This window comes from Salarias fasciatus, chromosome 14 (genome assembly GCF_902148845.1).
Source record: "Salarias fasciatus chromosome 14, fSalaFa1.1, whole genome shotgun sequence".
Taxonomy (NCBI): domain Eukaryota; kingdom Metazoa; phylum Chordata; class Actinopteri; order Blenniiformes; family Blenniidae; genus Salarias; species Salarias fasciatus.
The window spans coordinates 39626871-39645505 of record NC_043758.1 but is presented as its reverse complement, the minus strand read 5'-3'; the positions used below and the strand labels follow the sequence as shown (position 1 = coordinate 39645505).

At 49.6% G+C, this 18635-nt stretch overlaps 1 protein-coding gene across 2 annotated transcripts in view; it reads left to right on the top strand.

Moving 5' to 3' along the window:
- bcas3 (BCAS3 microtubule associated cell migration factor) overlaps positions 1-18635 on the top strand; it is a 282337-nt gene that overhangs the window by 15290 nt on the left and 248412 nt on the right. For both annotated transcript variants that reach the window (XM_030108062.1, XM_030108064.1), the window contains exons 7-10: positions 1906-1978; positions 16170-16277; positions 16369-16445; positions 18491-18567. In XM_030108062.1, the coding sequence (XP_029963922.1) occupies positions 1906-1978; positions 16170-16277; positions 16369-16445; positions 18491-18567 (335 nt within the window). The remainder of the gene's footprint in view (positions 1-1905; positions 1979-16169; positions 16278-16368; positions 16446-18490; positions 18568-18635) is intronic.

Below are 18635 nucleotides of genomic sequence, written 5' to 3'. Positions count from 1 at the left end.
TTTTTAACAGACTCATCAGTGTTTTCATGTCCAGACATGAAATAAATTAAACTGCTGATTAAACATGTGAAATTTCTGTATTCATGTTATGTGATGTAATGTTACTGATTGCACCTTTAAAGCTGATGAGAGCCAAAATCCGGACGATAGGATCCTTCAGAGCGTCGTTTTCTATGTAGGCCCAGTTTACACCACGTTTCCAGTGGAAACTCCAGTAGTTCGAGAAGGGAAGTTTGGTTTTCATCCGAAGAGGAGCTTGGTTCTCTACGTTCCTCTGGCTGATTCTGGCTCATGTGCCGATCGTTCTCTCCAATTCATTTTACTGTAATCTAATAACGCCGTGTTTGAAAGTGACTTGAACACGTTCAAGGCTGCGGCGTAGTCTGTCTTTCAGCGCCACATCCCATGAATCCCAGCTGATGAGAGAGCGAGCAGCAGGATGGAGTGTCGCTCCACTGCAGTGGGCGTAGCGCCGCTCTGAGTCCGAGTTTCATCTCTGCAGGTGTCAGTCAGCGCTGTGAAAGTGGACTTGTGGCTTGTTGCTCCCTCTCTTCCTCTTCCTCTTCTTCAGTAAATTGCCTTTTTGTTGGGTTGTGTTCCGGCCTTTCTGGCGGATTGTTTCAGCGGAGCACAATGGCGGCATTGGGAGAGAGCTGGAAGTGGATGAAAGCGGAGCGGCTAATAAGAAGCAGCAGATACCCCCGACACATGGGGGGGCAGTTCTCTCAGCAGAAAATAAATATGAATTGTCCCACTGAAGGGAAGGATGCTGATTGCGATCTGCCGGGGCGCAAACACTGCTGCTCTGTGGCCGGCCGTTAAAAGGCCGATTGTGTGCGACGCCCGGCGTGGGCGGCTGAACTTATAAAGCCCCGAAAATAGGTGTTGATTATGATGAGGGAAGGTTCCTCTTTCCTGGAAGACAGAAGGGCGTGAATGCACTCCTCCGCCGGATCCTCCGGAGAGGTCAGAACCCATCGTCCCGTCTGGAGGAGTGAGAGAGAACGTGTGGAGCACGGAGTGGAAGTGAACGCTCCGTCAGAATGTGTGTGTGGGTCTGCGGCGGTCCTCCGGCCGGGGTCAGGTCCTGTACAGTCACGCTGCCTCCAGCTCCGCGATGAGAACGGAACAATGCGCGCGTTGTCTGCGACGTTCTGCTGCGGAACCCTCAGACACCCGGTCCACCGGGAAGCCAGCGCCACCCGCTTCACTTACCGTCCCTGCAGGAGTAATCCAATCAGACGCTGAGAGTTTATGTTGGGGAATGTACCGAGTCTCTCTGGGCCGTGTTTATGTTCTGGCTCAGTGTGTGACTGGGAGAGACGTCTGAGGACAGGGACATGAGAGGACGGCCCTGCCGGAGTGTTGGAGGCTGCTGCTCTCACGCCATACCACAGGAACTCAGGCTGATTACTGTCGAGCCTCAAATTACTCCCCTCTAAAGGGGAACATCTTCAGCCTGAGCTCCCTGTCCCCTCAATCCCCCGAGCCGCTGCCCGACTTCAAAAATCAGACAATTAGGGAAAATATGGGCCTGCTCCACTCAGTGCAACATGTTTTCTCTCTGCTTCTTCTTCTTCTTTCCAGTGGGCCCACTGGGCTCCCACCAGGCTGGAATTCCACACTCAAACCCCAAAACAAACGAGGAGTCTCACTTGCTTGTGCAGCTTTTAGAGGATTTGACCAGCTTAGTTTGGTTTCTCATTATGTCTGTTTGTTTCTTCATTTTCCACGGCGTTTTTGAAGTGAAGGCAGAGGGTCTGTCAGGAGTCTGGGCGGTTTGGGTTCTAGGAGGGACCGTGGATGGATGAGGGGTCAGCAGTGATGCGATCGGCTGGCTTCCTGTCCTGGTCTGTGAGGCCGGGCAGCGCTCTGTCACTGAACCATCACCCTGTTCCTCCACAGGTCCTCTGAAGACGGACACGTTCGCTGAGAAGAGGCCTCTGCTCGGCGTCTGCAAGAGCACCGGCTCGTCCGGGTGAGTCGCGCTTCACCTGAACGCCGCCGCTTCCTCAGAGCGTCTCACCTTTCCAGGCAGCTGAGCGTCTGCAGGTGCACCGAGAGCTGAAATACGCTCTGCGATCGCTGTACTTTCAGTGTCTTAAAGACCGGATTCAGTCTCTTCATTGGCCCGGGGTTTGGAGGGGGTGACAGACATGGCGGGCTGTGGTGTGACGGGCTGTGTGTGTGTGTGTGTGTGTGTGTGTGTGTGAACATGTGAGACTGGCCGCTGCAGCTGGGACAGCGTGATGTGCCTGGAAATCACATTTTCCCCTTGAAGCTGGGCCATCTGCTGGTTTCCAGCAGCACAGGGGAAGCAGCCTGCGATCAGAGGATCAGACCTGGACGCTTAATTGACAAGGTGATAAAATGTTTGGGTGAAACGAGGTCTGTAATGTGGAGGAGAGGCGCTCCGAAGCCGTCCCCGCAGCCCGGAGGAGCGCGTTCCGCCGCTCTGTTCTCAGACACAACAGATGCTTCATCTGAGAGTAACCTCTGCTAACGAGAGGCATCAAAGCAGGCCCGGCCCGCCCCGGCCTCCACGTGCACCCCGCGGGAGCCCGGGCCGTCCTTGGCTCGGGGACGTTGATTCATGGATTCTTGGTGCGCTGCGGTCGGCGTGTGGACGGTACCTGAACGCCTCACGGGCACACAGCAGGGAGATCAAACAGAGGCGGAGATCCCGGGGATTATCAGGGCTCGCACCAGAACAGGAAGAAAATGAATTTAAAAGGTGAGCGACCCCGAAACGTTTACTGTCCGTGCCCCCCCCCCCCCCCCCCCCCCCCCCCACCTCCACCCCCACCCCCCACCCTCCCTTTCTTCCTTACGCTGCTTGTCCAGAGCAGCTCAGAATTTAACTCAATATGTCCTCTGCAGGAAATGAAATAAGGAAGTCTGGCTTGAGCTGGGCCGGGATGGAGACTGGGCATGTTCCCCATGACGGATTTCTGGAAACTCAATGAAACGTTTTAATTAGGACTGGTGCATTCAAGTCGACAACTGTTTACATTCTGAGCAATGTACAGTCTTCAGTTTAAACATTTGCCCTGAAATATGCTCTATCTCTAACACCTCTGAGGCTTTACCATCTGCTGAAGCTGGAGGCTCAGAGCTCCCTGCAGGACACTGGAGGTTAGCCTTTAGCATTTAGCATTGTCCCTGCAGGACACTGGAGGTTAGCTTTTAGCATTTAGCATTATCCCTCCAGGATACGTGATACATTTAGCTTTGTTACTGCAGGGCTCTGTAGATTAGCATTTAGCAACATGTGTTTACTGCAGTACCAGACTGTGGCTCTTTAGCTCCGACTAGAGGCCGGCTGCAGTATGGCAGCTCAGGATGGTTTTCATGTGGTGGGTCTCAGACCGCCACCCTGATGCTTTCCTGGAACTGAGCCCGTGTCGTGTAGCTTCTGCCGGAGCCTCGTCCTCGGTGACACCGAGTCCAGGCAGAGCTTCCACGGTTTGGCGGCTCAGCCAGGCGTCGCTCGACACTAATGCTGAAAACATGCTGCGTGCTGAAAAGCAGCAGGCCTGACCTCGGGCTGATGGCTCTGCCTGGCCTTCCCCCTCACTGGAGCGCTCGCTAAATAACACTCTGGTCAACGAAAGAGGGAAAAAGGCTTCCGGGTGCGGCGCAGTACTTTCCACTGGGCCTGTTCATAAACTTACTAAGGTCCTCACACAATTTTTAGCATATAATCATTTTGAAATAACAGCTTTTGTTAACCACCAGAAAGGATGCCGTCCTGACACTTAAATGGAAAACAGATTGGAGCCTTGGCCGCTACAGCCGTGCTGGTTTAGAAGTCGGTTCAGTCAGCTCTAGGCTTAGATTACAAGATTTGCAAATTAAAGGAAAACCAGAGAAGGGAAAAAGCATGTGTGCTGAAGCCCTATACTTGTGGATTTCCAGCCAGGCACACTCAACATAATTTTATCAATGGAAAGGATTATGCGTTAAGTCCAAACAATGTATGGATCCAATGATTCTCTTGACAGTCAAGCTACATGTGCGTCCCCTGCGCTGTCTGCGCCGCTGCCAGTGAGCTTTAGAAATTAGCGAAGAATGCCGGTGCCAGTGCGGGCCTCGGTGTGTCGGCTCACGTTTCTGGAAAGGATTTGTTTCCTTCCTCCTCTTGCTGTTTGATTATTTTCATTCTTGTTGCTTACCGTCACAGGTTCGGCAGCTTTTCCCTCCCCCCCAGGAGGGAATTGTCCTGCCTGTTCGGTGATGAGACGTCTGCGTTGTTCTGTTGGGGTCGTTTCCATCTGCAGCCCCCCCTCACTGCTCGCCGTGGTCAAACTGTGACTGTGAACCTGGAAACGGCTCTTCCAGCCCCCAGTAGCTGTTTTAGCTCTCCCGCCTCTATTTTTGCTCTTTGTTCCATCAGCCGGCCTCTGAGGAGGAAGATGGAGCTTATGTAACCGTGAGTGGTGCCCGGCGCTCGGAGCTCAGACGCTCTGGACTGCACGGCCAGTTGTGGGGCTTGTGTTGTGGTTGTGGGAGCAGGCGGGGGTTCACAGACGTGTTGTTTCCACTGGAGCTGCAGCTTCAGATCAGCTCTCCTCCAGCTGGACGTGTCCCTGTCTCCACAGAACTCAGATACGCCATTAAACTAATAGCTACTTTTAATCATAATAATCAGTTCTAATAACACACATATGCTTCCGTTCTTTAAAAGTTTCACTGGAACATTAAAGAAGTTCTTAAATCTGCAAACTTGAACTTGGATGTTCAGTATTGGTTTCTTTATTGAACCGCTGGACATAAAGCTGTGCAGACACACAGCTTCCAGCACTGGAGCGCAGAGCAACACACCGGCTGTCCCCCGACAGCTAGCGTCAGCCACATCACACACACACACACACACACACACACAGAGGACGAGAGGCGTGCTGTCCTGCGTCCCCACAGGTGAGTGTCCCTGGCTCAGCCTGTCCCAGAGGGAATCAAACAGCTGATTAATGCTGTGGCTGGAGGCGAGCAATCCCACTGTAACAAAGCCTGCCGTGGCCCTAAGCTGTGTGTCCCAGTGCATTAACATGACAGCTTCTGCTCCGCACACCGGACGTATTTGCCTTCTTCAAAGTGTATTAAATGGAAATCATCAAGCATTTGTATAAAACGAGCCACCAGATTAAGGGGATTTGGAGAAGTGATGCTTTTTATCCACCATGAGGTTATGGTGTTCTTCACTGTCACATTGTGACCACACACACACACACACCACACACACACACGGTGGGGGGTGTCCTGGTGCCGTGAAGCTCAGTCCACACACACTCCTCCTCTGTTCGTCCTCACGGCTGCAGCTGCTCTTCAGTTTGTGGCCAGAGAGGCGGCGTTCTCCTCTCACGGCCCGGCGGTCCGGACATCATGTCACGGCCCTGCGTGGAAATGAGACTGGCTGTAATCTGGCCTCCCACTTCCCTGTTTCAGCCCTCCTCCCACTGCGCACACACACACACACACACACACACACACACACACACACACACACACACACACACACACACACTCACACTGACTCGGCAGCGTTTATTTTGACTTGCGTGCCTGTTTTATGTCTGTCTAAAGCGTGTTCTGCCTCGCCAGTTTTCCCTTCCAGTAGGAAGTGGGATTAAACTGGGTAGAAGTGGAAGTGGAGCACATAAACACAGCCGACAGGCTGAGTGATTAGGAATGACTTTTCAAACCTTCTCTCCAGCTCTCTGCCTGCACCAGGCCCCTGCGGTCAAAGCAATTAATATTTTATTTTACTCTAGTTTAAAGTCCACTGCCGCCATACTTCTGCTCACACACTGCCTGAGCCTGAGCCTGAGCCTGAGCCTGAGCCTGAGCCTGAGCCTGAGTCTGAGTCTGAGTCTGAGTCTGAGTCTGAGTCTGAGTCTGAGCCTGAGCCTGAGCCTGAGCCTGAGCCTGAGCCTGAGCCTGAGCCTGAGCCTGAGCCTGAGCCTGAGTCTGAGTCTGAGTCTGAGTCTGAGTCTGAGTCTGAGTCTGAGCCTGAGCCTGAGCCTGAGCCTGAGCCTGAGCCTGAGCCTGAGCCTGAGTCTGAGTCTGAGTCTGAGCCTGAGCCTGAGCCTGAGCCTGAGCCTGAGCCTGAGGCTGCTTTCACACCTACAGCATGTGGTCCGCTTGAAGCGGACTAGAGTCCCCAACTCCTGCAGGGTCGGTTCGTACGCGCTGGTGTGAAAGCGGACCAGTTATTTTTGGTCTGGGACAAAGAACCGTACCGAGACCTCCTGGAGGAGGCGGTCTCGGCGTGGTCTCGGCGCGGTCTGGGTGCGGTCCGCTGCTGGTGTGAACGCTGACCGGCCTCGGTCCTGTCCGCTCTGTTGTGGAGAAGGCTTTTTGGTCGGCGGAGGCTTCCGTAGCAAGCCGCGCGGCGCATCACGTCACACATGCTGGCCAATCAGGGTTCACTTCCGTCACCCAAAACACACTATTGTGTGAACAGCGCCACCAAGGGGCAGGAGGGTCATAGTGGATAGTTCATCTGCAAAAACAAGTGGTGTGAATGAACCGAACTATTTGACAGCTGCGACGTTTATGAATAATTTATGTCCGAACCGAACCACTCTAGGACTAGTAGCTGTGAAAGCAGCCTGAGCCTGAGTCTGAGCCCCGGATCCCACAGCACGCGCTTTGGGAGCGTTCGGCCGCGTCGCGCTGGCCGCAGCAAATACATTGCCATTATATTGGTCGGAAGCAGTTCCACATCCAGCATTCGCTCGCGTGCGTCACCGACGCGAGCGGCGCGCTCAGCCGCGTCCAGGATAGAAATACGCGTCCCACCTATTTTTGGCCGCGGCCTCACGCGAGCGCGTCAAGCCCCGCTGTTCGGATAGCTCCAAACAGGAAAGAGAACTGAAACAACTTCTGTGTTTTCAAAAATAAATAATTTGAAACGTTTACATTTTTGGTTATTGTCAGAGATGTTTACTGAAGTATCTTTGTATAATCTTCAGTACTGAAATTGTGCCAGGTCACAAGTTTTGGTTAGTCATGTAGTTATACATCTATTTGTAACAATCTTGTTTTATATATGCATTTTGTCATGAATAAAGCTCGTTACAAATATCCAAAAAACTGAAGGTGTGCATATTTTGATATTTGAATACATTTGTGGAGTTAAAAAATATCATATGGTTTGTTTTCCATGTAGTGGTGATGTTTGTCCCCTGAATACAGTTCGTTTGTGTGCTCATTTTATTGTGAAAGGGTAATGAAGATAAACGCGCAGCACAGACGGAGTGGGTCGGGTCTGTGTTTACTTCCGGATGCGCAGCTAAACTATCGCCACGGATGAAGAGAGACTCATTGTGGAAGTTGAGAAACTGTTTGGCAAAGAAACGACGAATGAATGAGTTGTTGTTGTTCTGGCTAACATCTCGCGCATGCGCTTCACAGTGTTTTTTGCGCTCTGCTGTGACGGAGCAGAGCGCAGGAGAAGGCGTGCAGTGGGCGTTGACGCGCACACACAACAACGGACGTGAACGCCCAGCGGCGCACCGCAGGTAGACGCTGCTGTGGGACCCGGGGGTGAGCCTGACATAATGTTCCATCGTCTCCATGAGACGCTGCTCAGAGAGCTCCTCCCCCAGCCGGAGCCCCGCCCCACCCAGCGCTACATCCCGGTGTAGAGCACCGGGGCTCTGCTCCGCCTGCCGATGCTTCAAATGAACTGGTGCCCGTGTTAACTTGTGACCAACAGATGTTGAAAAGCGACTGAAACTTGTAGTGGTTCTAGTGAACGTGGGTTTTCTACAGCTACAGTAAATTCATCAGTTTAGAGTCTTCAGTGAGTCTTGTTTTAAGATCTGCTGTTACAGCTCGTATTGACAGGAATCCCTCCGGTTTTTTTTTTTTGTTCTTTTTTTGTTTATGTTTTTCTACAGTTTCTTTGTTTGCGGTGGTGTTGCAACACTTTGCTACAATATGATGTACAACTGAATTGTAATTGTTATCTCTTTTCTTTATATTGAAAATTAATAAAATTCAAGTCATTGAATGGGTGGTAAAGTGGACAAACTCCTGTCCTAGAACTATTATTGGGCTTCTGGCTCTCTCGTAATGTAGAAATTAGGGATGTGCGAGTACCGATACCAGGTATCGGTATCGGGCCGATACTGGCCTTATTTCAAAGTATCGGGTACTCGTGAAGGCTACCGATACCAGCCGCCGATACTCACGGCAAGAAAACCCCACGTGTAGTAAGCCCTCCTCACCAGCAGGTGGCGGTAGTGCAACCAAATGGGATGCAAGCTGCCGACAAACATGAAAGAGGAAGAAGCTCCTCTCTGGAGAGCTGACAGGAGCAGGGCGACACTGCAGCGGGTTGATTCTCCATGAGTCTCATCCAGAGCAGAGACAACAGGATGAATCCAGAACGGCTGCTCGTCTCACCGAAACTTCGCCGGTGTGGAAATTCTTTTATATAAGTGAAAACGAGCCGAGCTTTGCAGAATGCAAACTCTGCAATGCCAAAATTGCTAAAGGAGGTGCGCGATGTTGTTAATTTACCACTAGTAATTTGTTTAAACACCTCAGAGCGAAGCTTGTGGACGAGAGTCTGATGAGAGTCTGACGCTGTTGTGCTGGAAAAAAAGAAAACTCCTGCAGCAACTCGACGGCAAACTCTGCAGAAGACCGAGAAACTGAAGAGCAGAGATCCGAGAGCAGCACAAATAACACGAGCAGCTCTTTAAACTCGGGGGGTTTTCTATCTTTGACTTTAGTTCATAAAAAAATCATTAAGATTAGTACATTTAAAAACCTTAGTTTATGTAAAGTGTAAAACTCAGAGAAAACTGTTTTATCTTGCACTTAATTTCATTTACAAACCGTTAAAATAAGTTCATTTTAAAAAGTGTATAACTTAGAGTTGTTTGTTTACGTCTTGTAATTCAGTTCATTTAAAAAAAACATTCAGAGAAATTGTTTTATCTTGCACTTAATTTCATTTAAATAAGTGTAAACTCAGAGTTGTTTGTTTTATTTTTCAGACTATTATTTTGGACTTAAACATAAAATTCATTTTCAAAAATAATCTGTCATTGCATTATTTTAAATTTTACGTATATAAAGTATCGGTATGCGAGTATCGGTATCGGTGAGTACTGAAGATGAAGTACTCGTACTTGGTATCGGTCTGAAAAAAAGTGGTATCGCACATCCCTAGTAGAAATGAATAAATAAATGAAGAAAACCCAGCAGAAGCAGCGACAGTCCCATCCCCAGACCTCATGGTAATCAACAAATCGGCAAACACTCCTGTCCCTGCGGTACTCCTGGATCAGAGCCGTGTTCCGGACCTTCCTGTGGAGTGTTCGCTGGAGGAGCTCACTGCAACAGGAAGAGATTACAGCTGTGCTCCAGCAGCTCGCCTGTGATACGTGAAGCCTTGAGGTCTCTGCTGAGACTCGGAGATGTGAAGTTGTGACTCACTGAGGCTCACTAACAGACGCAGCGCCCCCTGCAGAGGTCACGCTGCTACAATCCTGAGCTGCTCATGACCAGATGTTTCTTGTGTCAAGTGCTTCCACTTAGTTCTGACAGAAAACTGGCAGTCTCTGCGAAAAACGCTAAAATTGGCTCTAATGCGAGCTTTGGTTTAGGTAATGAATATTAATATCCACTTTGCTGCTGTCAGAGGAGCAGGCTACACGTTGGAGTGATGGCCTGCACACTTTCATCCCCACTCTTTTTGTTCCACTGCTCTTTGTTGCATCATTTCTCGCTCCTGCAGTTTCAAAAGTTGGATTTCACAGCTTTCTTTGTGTTGTGGTGCTGACCTTTGACCTTTAACTGCACTGTACTGAAATGCTAAAACACCAGGGGACGGAATCGGCCAGACGCTCCAGGTTTCCATGAAAGAGGACAGTTAGAGAGAAAAACAGCTTTCAGATGAAGTTTGATGAACAGATCAGTGCCTCCGTCAGCTCTCCGTCAGCTCTCCGTCGGCTCTCCGTCAGCTCTCCGTCGGCTCTCCGTCGGCTCTCCGTCAGCTCTCCGTCAGCTCTCCGTCAGCTCTCCGTCAGCTCTCCGTCAGTTCTCCATCAGTTCTCCGTCAGCTCTCCGTCAGCTCTCCGTCAGCTCTCCGTCGGCTCTCCGTCAGCTCTCCGTCAGATCTCCGTCGGCTCTCCGTCGGCTCTCCGTCGGCTCTCCGTCAGCTCTCCGTCAGCTCTCCGTCAGCTCTCCGTCGGCCTCCAGCAGGCTCCGGTGTGGCTGCATCGGTTGTGTAGCTGACCTGAGACCAGTTTCCCGTTGTGGGTTTGAAGCAGTGGAGCCGAGGCTTCAGTTCCCAGCTGTTGAAGTGGAGCCGCTGCATGTGGAGACGCGGCTCATGGTACCAGAGGAAGTCACTAAACTTCTTCCACTGTTCAGATCTTTGAATAGCAGCTTGTTCTGGAACTCGTGTGTCATTCAGGGAACGATTACATGTTGCGTTTCTTTTCGTGTCACATTGTCTCAAACCTTTCCTGTGTGTTTGCTTTCCTGCTAAGGTTGAACTCCTGCTCAGTGTGATGGATGTTGGCTTAAGCCATCACAGCTTTTGGCGGAGCTCATGTAAAATTTCTGGTTTCCCGTTTCAAAAAGCGGTATCAGTTGAATCCCTGTGGAAACGCCTGCAGTTCACCAGTCCAACCATCGCAGCTCTCTCTCGCTTCCAGCGGGGCTGGCCGCCACTTCCCAAACCCGGGTTGTATTTGTGTAGCGTTAGCACAGCATGTAATTGTCCTCTGTATTTGGGGATCTTGTAAAACCTAGCACCAGTAGGAAATGTGGTGACGTCCCATCCTTGTAAATGAATTTATTTGCCTGCTTTTTAATTCCCCGCTCAGGCTTCGATCTCTGCTTTCCACAGCCACATGAAATCTTGTGGTTTTCATCCCCTGGTTTTTAGTTCTGTTCATAAAAAAAGATGTGTGCATGTCCTTAGCCAGAGTGCTCATGGAATAAGTTCAGCATTGATGTGAAAATGAAAAGAACAGATGTCAACATGTTTCATCAAGGAGGAAGTGAGCAGGCTGGAGTGATGATAATGACACAATAATGAGACACGTGCCACCCATAAAGCTCTTTAATGACCGCGGTAAACAGTTGTGCATCTAAAATTAAGACCCACACCACTGTAATCGTCACTAAGCAGTGTTTTGTTTGGAGAAGGTCCAGCAGTGACAGAGCCGCCAAGCAGCACAGTGACCCAAACAGCCCCGGTTTACTGGGAGGCTGGTCCACAGCGCCCCCTCCCCTCACTGCACCGCTCTGCTATTTGAAATGACACCAGTCATCGATTCCAGGCTGAGTCTGATAGTTTTCACCCTGGATGAGTTTCCTGTCTGCTGAAGGCTGGGCTAAGACTGCGTCCACAGGTTGATTTCTGCCGTCCGTGGCTTTGTGAGGACACTCGGTAGTGTCTCGCCATGGAGACCTTGTAGCTAGGGGGTCAGCCGTGCTGCGAAGCTCGCAGGCATGTCGTTGTATTTCAGAGAGAAGGAAGAATTCTCAACCAACACTGAGCAGATTCCTCATCAACTGGAGTCAGGGTCTTTATAAGATAGCGGGGCTGGTGTTAAATAACAAGTACCTGATTCTAATGGGAAGCCGGCCAATAGGAGGGAAGAAGATATCAGGACTCACAGAAACAGAAACTGAACTAAAACGACCTGATCAGTGGTCAGACCTCCATACTCCTCCATTAAAATACAGCTGGACGGGCCAGCGTGGCTTTAGTCATGATGTCAACATAAAGCACTGTGAGCCGGCTGTGTGAAGACATCCAGGTTTCTGTCATGGTACTCAAAGAGCAGCCGACTGCTGCAGGTCATTGACTGCATGGAGACCCTGTGAACGCTATCTGAGTGTGTGTGTGTGTGTGTGTGTGTGTGTATGGGCTTGTCTGCTTGTCCTGTCAGAGGAGGTGATTGAGCCGGTCCTCTGTTCTGCAGCCCTGCAGACCCAGGGGCCAGTTTGAGTAATAGTAATTGACACATTGATCTAATAGGCCATCATAATAGGCCTGTTACTGATCTGGCCCATGGTGCTCGGCGTCACCTTAACATGTGCAAGGACTGACATCCCGCCATGATCCATAATGATAATTGTGATTTAGCCTTGCTTTCAACCTACGCCCGAACGTCCTCAGCATCAGGAAATCTCATTACGTCTGACCCCACACTGCCTCCATTAGAACTGGGTCATTTGTTAAAATACTGCAAAAACAAAACAATTGAACCTTGTGCCATTTTATTCTATAACAGCGTGTTATCGTTGTCCCTTTGAATCAATTCCGGAGGCCCATTTTTCGGGATGGAGCCTTGAATTGGATTGATTGGACTCTGATAATGCTGAAATCGATGATGCAGCCGCCTGAAAGTAAATTATCATTGGGTTAAATTTAAGTATTAATCTTAATGCTGTACTCCTGATGGGTAATGGTAGCCCTCCTTGCTCTCGGGACCTTTGAAATGTTGACATTAGCCATCAGGATGGAAAAAATGTGACGTTCCTTTCAAAACTTTATTCTCTGTCGTCACTGTTTTTTGCGGTGAGACGCTGCTTCAGAGGATCGCTGGTGAAAACCTGCTGCTGCTGGCAGGAAGTACGCCAACGTGAAATAATGGCTGCCAGTGTGATCGTCACAGTTAGTCAGCAGTAACGAGGGAACTGTAGTTTCACCCAAGGTAGACGTACTCTATAGGAACAGAATGCGGAACTCTTATTTTTGTCAACGTATCTTCATCAGCTGATTGGATATGGAGTTACCTCACTGAACAACACACCGCGCTTTACATTAAAAAAATGAGAGGGGGAAGTGTTGGAGCAGAACCATTTGGTCCAAACACTTTGACAGGATGAGCTTTTTGTTTTTCTTTTGTAATTGTTTGTGAATCAACTGAAATCAGTTCCACATTTTACTTGCTGGAGTGCAGCATCTCCTCAGGTTCCTGGTCAGCGAGGAAACCAGCCGCAGCCTGGAGTAGTCAAACAATGCTTTGGCAAACTAACACACGTGAAAATACAAACACCTCAATACGAGCATCAGGATCACCATCTACAGACGTTCACCAGCATTAAAGACGGTCAGAAAGATCCGTGCTGGGCCGGGCTTGTTTCCAGGATGGGATTACCCCTGGGATCTGTGGCCGACTTCACACCGGAAAAAACTCCACAAGGACTGCCTGAAAAAGGGAGTCTACACCTGGAGCAGACTGACACACCATCAAGAGAGCTGCACCCATGTCCTTATCGCTGAGAGGCTCACTGCACTTCTTCACTCAGAGTGAGGGAGGCTGAAGAGATCTCCCCTGGATGGAGCTGATTCCTGAAAATGTGTTTTCTGTCTTGCGGTCAGTGTCCTAATGGAAAAGTGACGCAGACGATGGAGTGTGTAAAGTCTTCCAAGCTGCAGATGAAATGCTTGAAAAGGCCTTTGTCTGCTTTAGACCTGCCTGGAATCACAGTGCAGCAGCCTTCTTATCATCAGCGTCTTCTATATAAAGTAACAAGTCCAAGTCCGAGCTAACAGCGTCTGAAGTTAGTCTTGGCGAGAATGTTGTGATTCCTTCAGTACTGTTTCTCTGAAGGGTCAGGTGATCGGAGGACGCTGTCCTCTTCATGATGTTGTCGGGTCTTCTCTTGTTCTCGGCCATGCCGAGTGTCCGAGCGTCGGAGCTGAGGCTGAATGAGCAGCAGGCGAGGAGGAAGAGGAGCTGCGGGTAACGACGGGCGGGCAGACGGCTCAACAGCAGCTGATCGGTGGAGCAGGGTCGGTGCTGGAATATCCAGCATGGCTGAGGTCATCTGGGTCTTCCCGTTATGAGCTCTCGATCTGAATACTGTCCAGGCTTCCCTCAGTGACTTGGCAGTAGCTGCCCACTGTTAAACTCACTTTCTGGAGGTTTCTAGCTCCGGCTCCGGCTGGCATGGAGGGGATTCCCGTCTGTCAGCCTTCTTTCCTAACTCGACCTTCACAATCCAAAACAATCGAGGCTCCTTAAGAAAACAGCTTTCTACTTATTTATTTTTTTATATATATATATATATATATATATATTTTTTTTTTTTTTTTTTTTTTTTTTTTTAACCCTAGATCTATAAGAGAATCGCAGTCTGTGTTTGGAGGCAGTTTCTACAGTAATAGTGGTTTTGAGATTCAGTGCAGAGCTGCTCCCAGCATGCACTGCAGACCCCGTGGCCTGTTGAAAGCTCGTAGTCGTGTGGCTCAAACAAACCAAGCGAACACTGGGTTTCACCCCGGCGTCCTCAGCCAGCGCGGCACCACGGGCCTTGCTGGAGGAGCGGTGGAGGTTTTCCTGGAGCCGGAGCACAGGGGACGGGGGGCGGCGGTGCCGGAGACCTCCTTGATTAAGATTTATGTCGGAGTTTTCCTCTGCCAGCAGCCTGCTGGTGGATAAGCTCCCTCGTGCAGCCCTCTCCTTTGTTGCGTTGATGGAAGGACTTGGAGTAAATGTGTTTCATGACAAAGCATTTCCCCTTTCGCCCTTCATTTTTACCCCCTTCAGCTGGTGGAGCCCCTGAAAGGCCGATCCAGTGGGGCTCAGGGGAAACCAATACTCTACCAAACTGCAACAAAGGCTTCCTATTCCTCCCACGGCTCCACGGCGATACGCTTCTCTTTATTCATGTGATGATTGCTGCTCGTGCTTCTGAAAGGAGGCCATCCAGTTCAGGACCTGGATATATCACTGGTCCAGCAAACAGTGATGAACTGCAATCCTGTCTGGTTGGAAACAGAACTTACTAATAAGTAATAGTAAGGAACCTTCCCTGGTCTGAAAAACCCACAAGTGAGCAAAGTTCTGTTTTTTAATGCAGCGGTTTATTTACAGTCCTGATTAAACCCATCCACATCAAAATGGACAAGAAGAGGCAATCACAGAGATCTGTTTTCATTTAATCCTAGATCCTTAGAAAAAGAATCAAACCAAAGAACGTAAATGATACTAAGACAATGTAAACAGGAACGCAGGTCCAAAAGAAACAACTTCCCTCTTTACTGCTTTCAAACAGCAGAGTCACCCAGAACTCAATCCTAATCCCAGTCCAAACACTGCCGAATACCAGATTCACTCAGACACACAAGGCCAGCGTGGCTTCTGAGACTTGTGAGGAGGACTGGATGCTGGTCGTCCAGCGGAGTTTCCACACGGAGACAGGAGCGATTGTTGACTCACAGATAGATCTACGACACACTGAGCTCTCACCCAGCTGACGGGGAGCACGAGCAATACTGCAGGGCCGTAAGCTGTGGAGCTATGGAGCCATTAGAGGGGATGTAGAGTCACTGGAGGAGATGTAGAGTCACTACAGAGCTGTAGAGTCACTAGAGGAACTGTAGAGTCACTAGAGGGGATGTAGAGTCACTAGAGGGGATGTAGAGTCACTACAGAGCTGTAGAGTCACTACAGAGCTGTAGAGTCACTTAGAGGAGCTGTAGAGTCACTAGAGGGGATGTAGAGTCACTAGAGGAGATGTAGAGTCACTAGAGGGGATTTAGAGTCACTAGAGGAGATGTAGAGTCACTAGAGGGGATGTAGAGTCACTAGAGGAACTGTAGAGTCACTAGAGGGGATGTAGAGTCACTACAGAGCTGTAGAGTCACTACAGAGCTGTAGAGTCACTAGAGGGGATGTAGAGTCACTACGGAGCTGTAGAGTCACTTAGAGGAGCTATGGAGCCATTAGAGGGGATGTAGAGTCACTAGAGGGGATGTAGAGTCACTAGAGGGGATGTAGAGTCACTAGAGGGGATGTAGAGTCACTAGAGGGGATGTAGAGTCACTAGAGGGGATGTAGAGTCACTACAGAGCTGTAGAGTCACTTAGAGGAGCTGTAGAGTCACTAGAGGGGATGTAGAGTCACTAGAGGGGATGTAGAGTCACTAGAGGGGATGTAGAGTCACTATAGAGCTGTAGAGTCACTTAGAGGAGCTGTAGAGTCACTAGAGGAGCTGTAGAGTCACTAGAGGGGATGTAGAGTCACTACAGAGCTGTAGAGTCACTTAGAGGAGCTGTAGAGTCACTAGAGGAGCTGTAGAGTCACTACAGAGCTGTAGTCACGAGAGGAGCTGTAGAGTCTCGTGGTGCAGAGCTGCAGACATCTGCTTGAAGGTTTTGTCTTTGTCTTCCTGTTTTCCAGAACCAGCCCTCCTTACTGCTGTGCCGACCTGTATTCCCTGCGGACTGGAGAGATGGTGAAGTCCATTCAGTTCAAGACGCCCATCTACGACCTGCACTGCAACAAGCAGTACGTCCTGCTGAGTGGGACAGGAAGCCCAGGCCCTGTGGTGTTCTGTGTTTCTCCCCGTCCTGGTTACACCGCTGTGTTCTCCTTTCAGTATTCTGGTTGTGAGTCTGCAGGAGAAGATCGCTGCTTTCGACAGCTGCACCTTCACCAAGAAGTTCTTCGTAACAAGTAAGACTTTCTGTTATCAACCGTAAACAAACCGTCTCACATACACTCCAGCTCGTTTGTACACAAAAACCAAAATTGGAGGGCAAAGCATGTTAAAGGCAAAAAGAGTAATACAATTTAAAATAAATGAAATCCCATCCTTTACTAGTTTATTTCTATTTTCTCTCTCAATTGAATAAAACAAAACTGTGGTCACTGATTCTGTCTGTGCACTAATCAAACCTCTACGGGTCTGGGTCTGGCTCTGGCTCTGGGTGTGGGTTCCAGCCTCCAGGACCTGCTGTAGTCCACGATGCTGCAGCTGCTGTGGTCCTTGTGCTTCCTGAGGCCCTCTGATAGTGTTTGGAGCTCGGCGGTTCTCCCTCCAGCCTGTACCTGCCAGACTGTATTACCCCGCCATTGCTGTCCACTTAAGTCAATGACTGGAGTAAACTGACCTTACTGACTGGCTGTAATGTGTCTCCTCGTTGTCTGCCCGCCTTCCCTATCAGCGTCTGGGCAGCAGGAAGCCAAACAGGCTCAATAGTTATTAATCGTTTGCGAGCGCGGGGCCCGGTTGGGTCTGTTTGAGCCATGGAAGCAGTAAACAGAGGCTCCTGTGATCTGCTCCGGTCTGCTGGGGACGAGCCCGGCTCGGCCTCCTCTCCGGGGGGACGGCGGTGGACGTGTTGTGTTTACGTTCCCGCCTTGAGCCTGGACTCCAGAGAAGCACAACATTTCCTCTCTCTTCTCTTTGGGGCTGTTGAACACAGCAGCTCGTCATCATCATGAGTCTTTTTGGCCTTCTGAAAACCTCGATGAAGCGCCTCGTAGCACCTTACATCGGAATGAGATATGGAGACAAAATGACAGGGAAACATTCAGAATGAACATTTTGAAAATGTTGATTGTCTTTCTGTTGTCATTTCTCTAAAGTTCGGAGGGAACGCTGTGTGTTGCCGTGCCTGCTGTGTTGATGCTGCATTTCCACGGCTGCCTCTGTCCTGTACTGGACTCAGATGAACTTCGCCTTTTCCTTCAGTCCTGGCCTCACATTAGAAGATGAGCTATTTGAGAATGCTGAGCTGATTAGATTTCACATTTTCTTTGTCTGAATCATAAATGTGAAATGCTGGTAGCGGTCAGCACTGTTGGCTTTTAGACCCCGATGCCACGCTGCCGTCCCGGATCAGTTTGAGCAGCACGTGGAACAGGAGCCAGTGTTTCTGACCAGCCGGCAGGTTCTGGAAAAATCCTTCACCCTCCCACTCCAAAGGAGGACGGCCTTGCCACTGCTCCTCTCTGTCACGAGATGACCTTTGACCTGGCTTCTTTAAACCAGTTTTATTGATACGGATCAGGGCTCCATTATGTAATGCAGAAGAAGTTTCCTTTGACTGTGTGTGTGTCCACTTCCTGAATCTGAAGGAGTCCCAGTCCATGTAACAAACCTGATTTCACTAAATTGCTTCAACCAAACCTGAATCCCTGCAGTCAGTCCAGGACCTCCTGGAGGGATGGTGTGTCTGTTATGGTCTAGGACCAGAACCCCCATCTGTTGCATGTGAAAGCAGCGATGGCAATAGCTACTGGATCAAGATGTTGGGAGCTACTTGATAAACTGCACAGCGCTGTGGTTAAAAAACTTATATGAAAAATTCTGATGACATGTGGATTGTTGAATCAAGAAGCAACACTTTATCATTGAGGAGGTTTTAGCAAACCGCTGCATCAATAGATGTACCTGCATCTTTATTTACACAGCAAAATCATCTTCATTCAGAGTGCTTCTTACTTCCTACATGTGTGCTTTGATTCCAACAATGGTCATGACCCTTATGTTAGCTGGTGGCTGGTGTTCACTCATAGCGTCACAATTTAGGGTTTGTTCTTCATATATAGATGAATTAATGGGTGTAACATTGTGCAGGAGAGGAAATTAGTCAGAGACTTAAGTACCGCCAATTGTGTCCATCAGTAAAAGCAGATTGTGATTGACTGAATGCATGTCTGCATTCTGCTCTCATGTGTTCATCTGGTAGTGTGACGTCTGTGTGTGTTTCCAGGCTGTTACCCCTGCCCTGGCCCCAGCCTCAACCCTATAGCGCTGGGAAGCCGCTGGCTAGCCTACGCTGAGAACAAGGTAGCACACACACACACACACACACACAGACACACACACACACACACCCTTATCAGAACAGCGACATA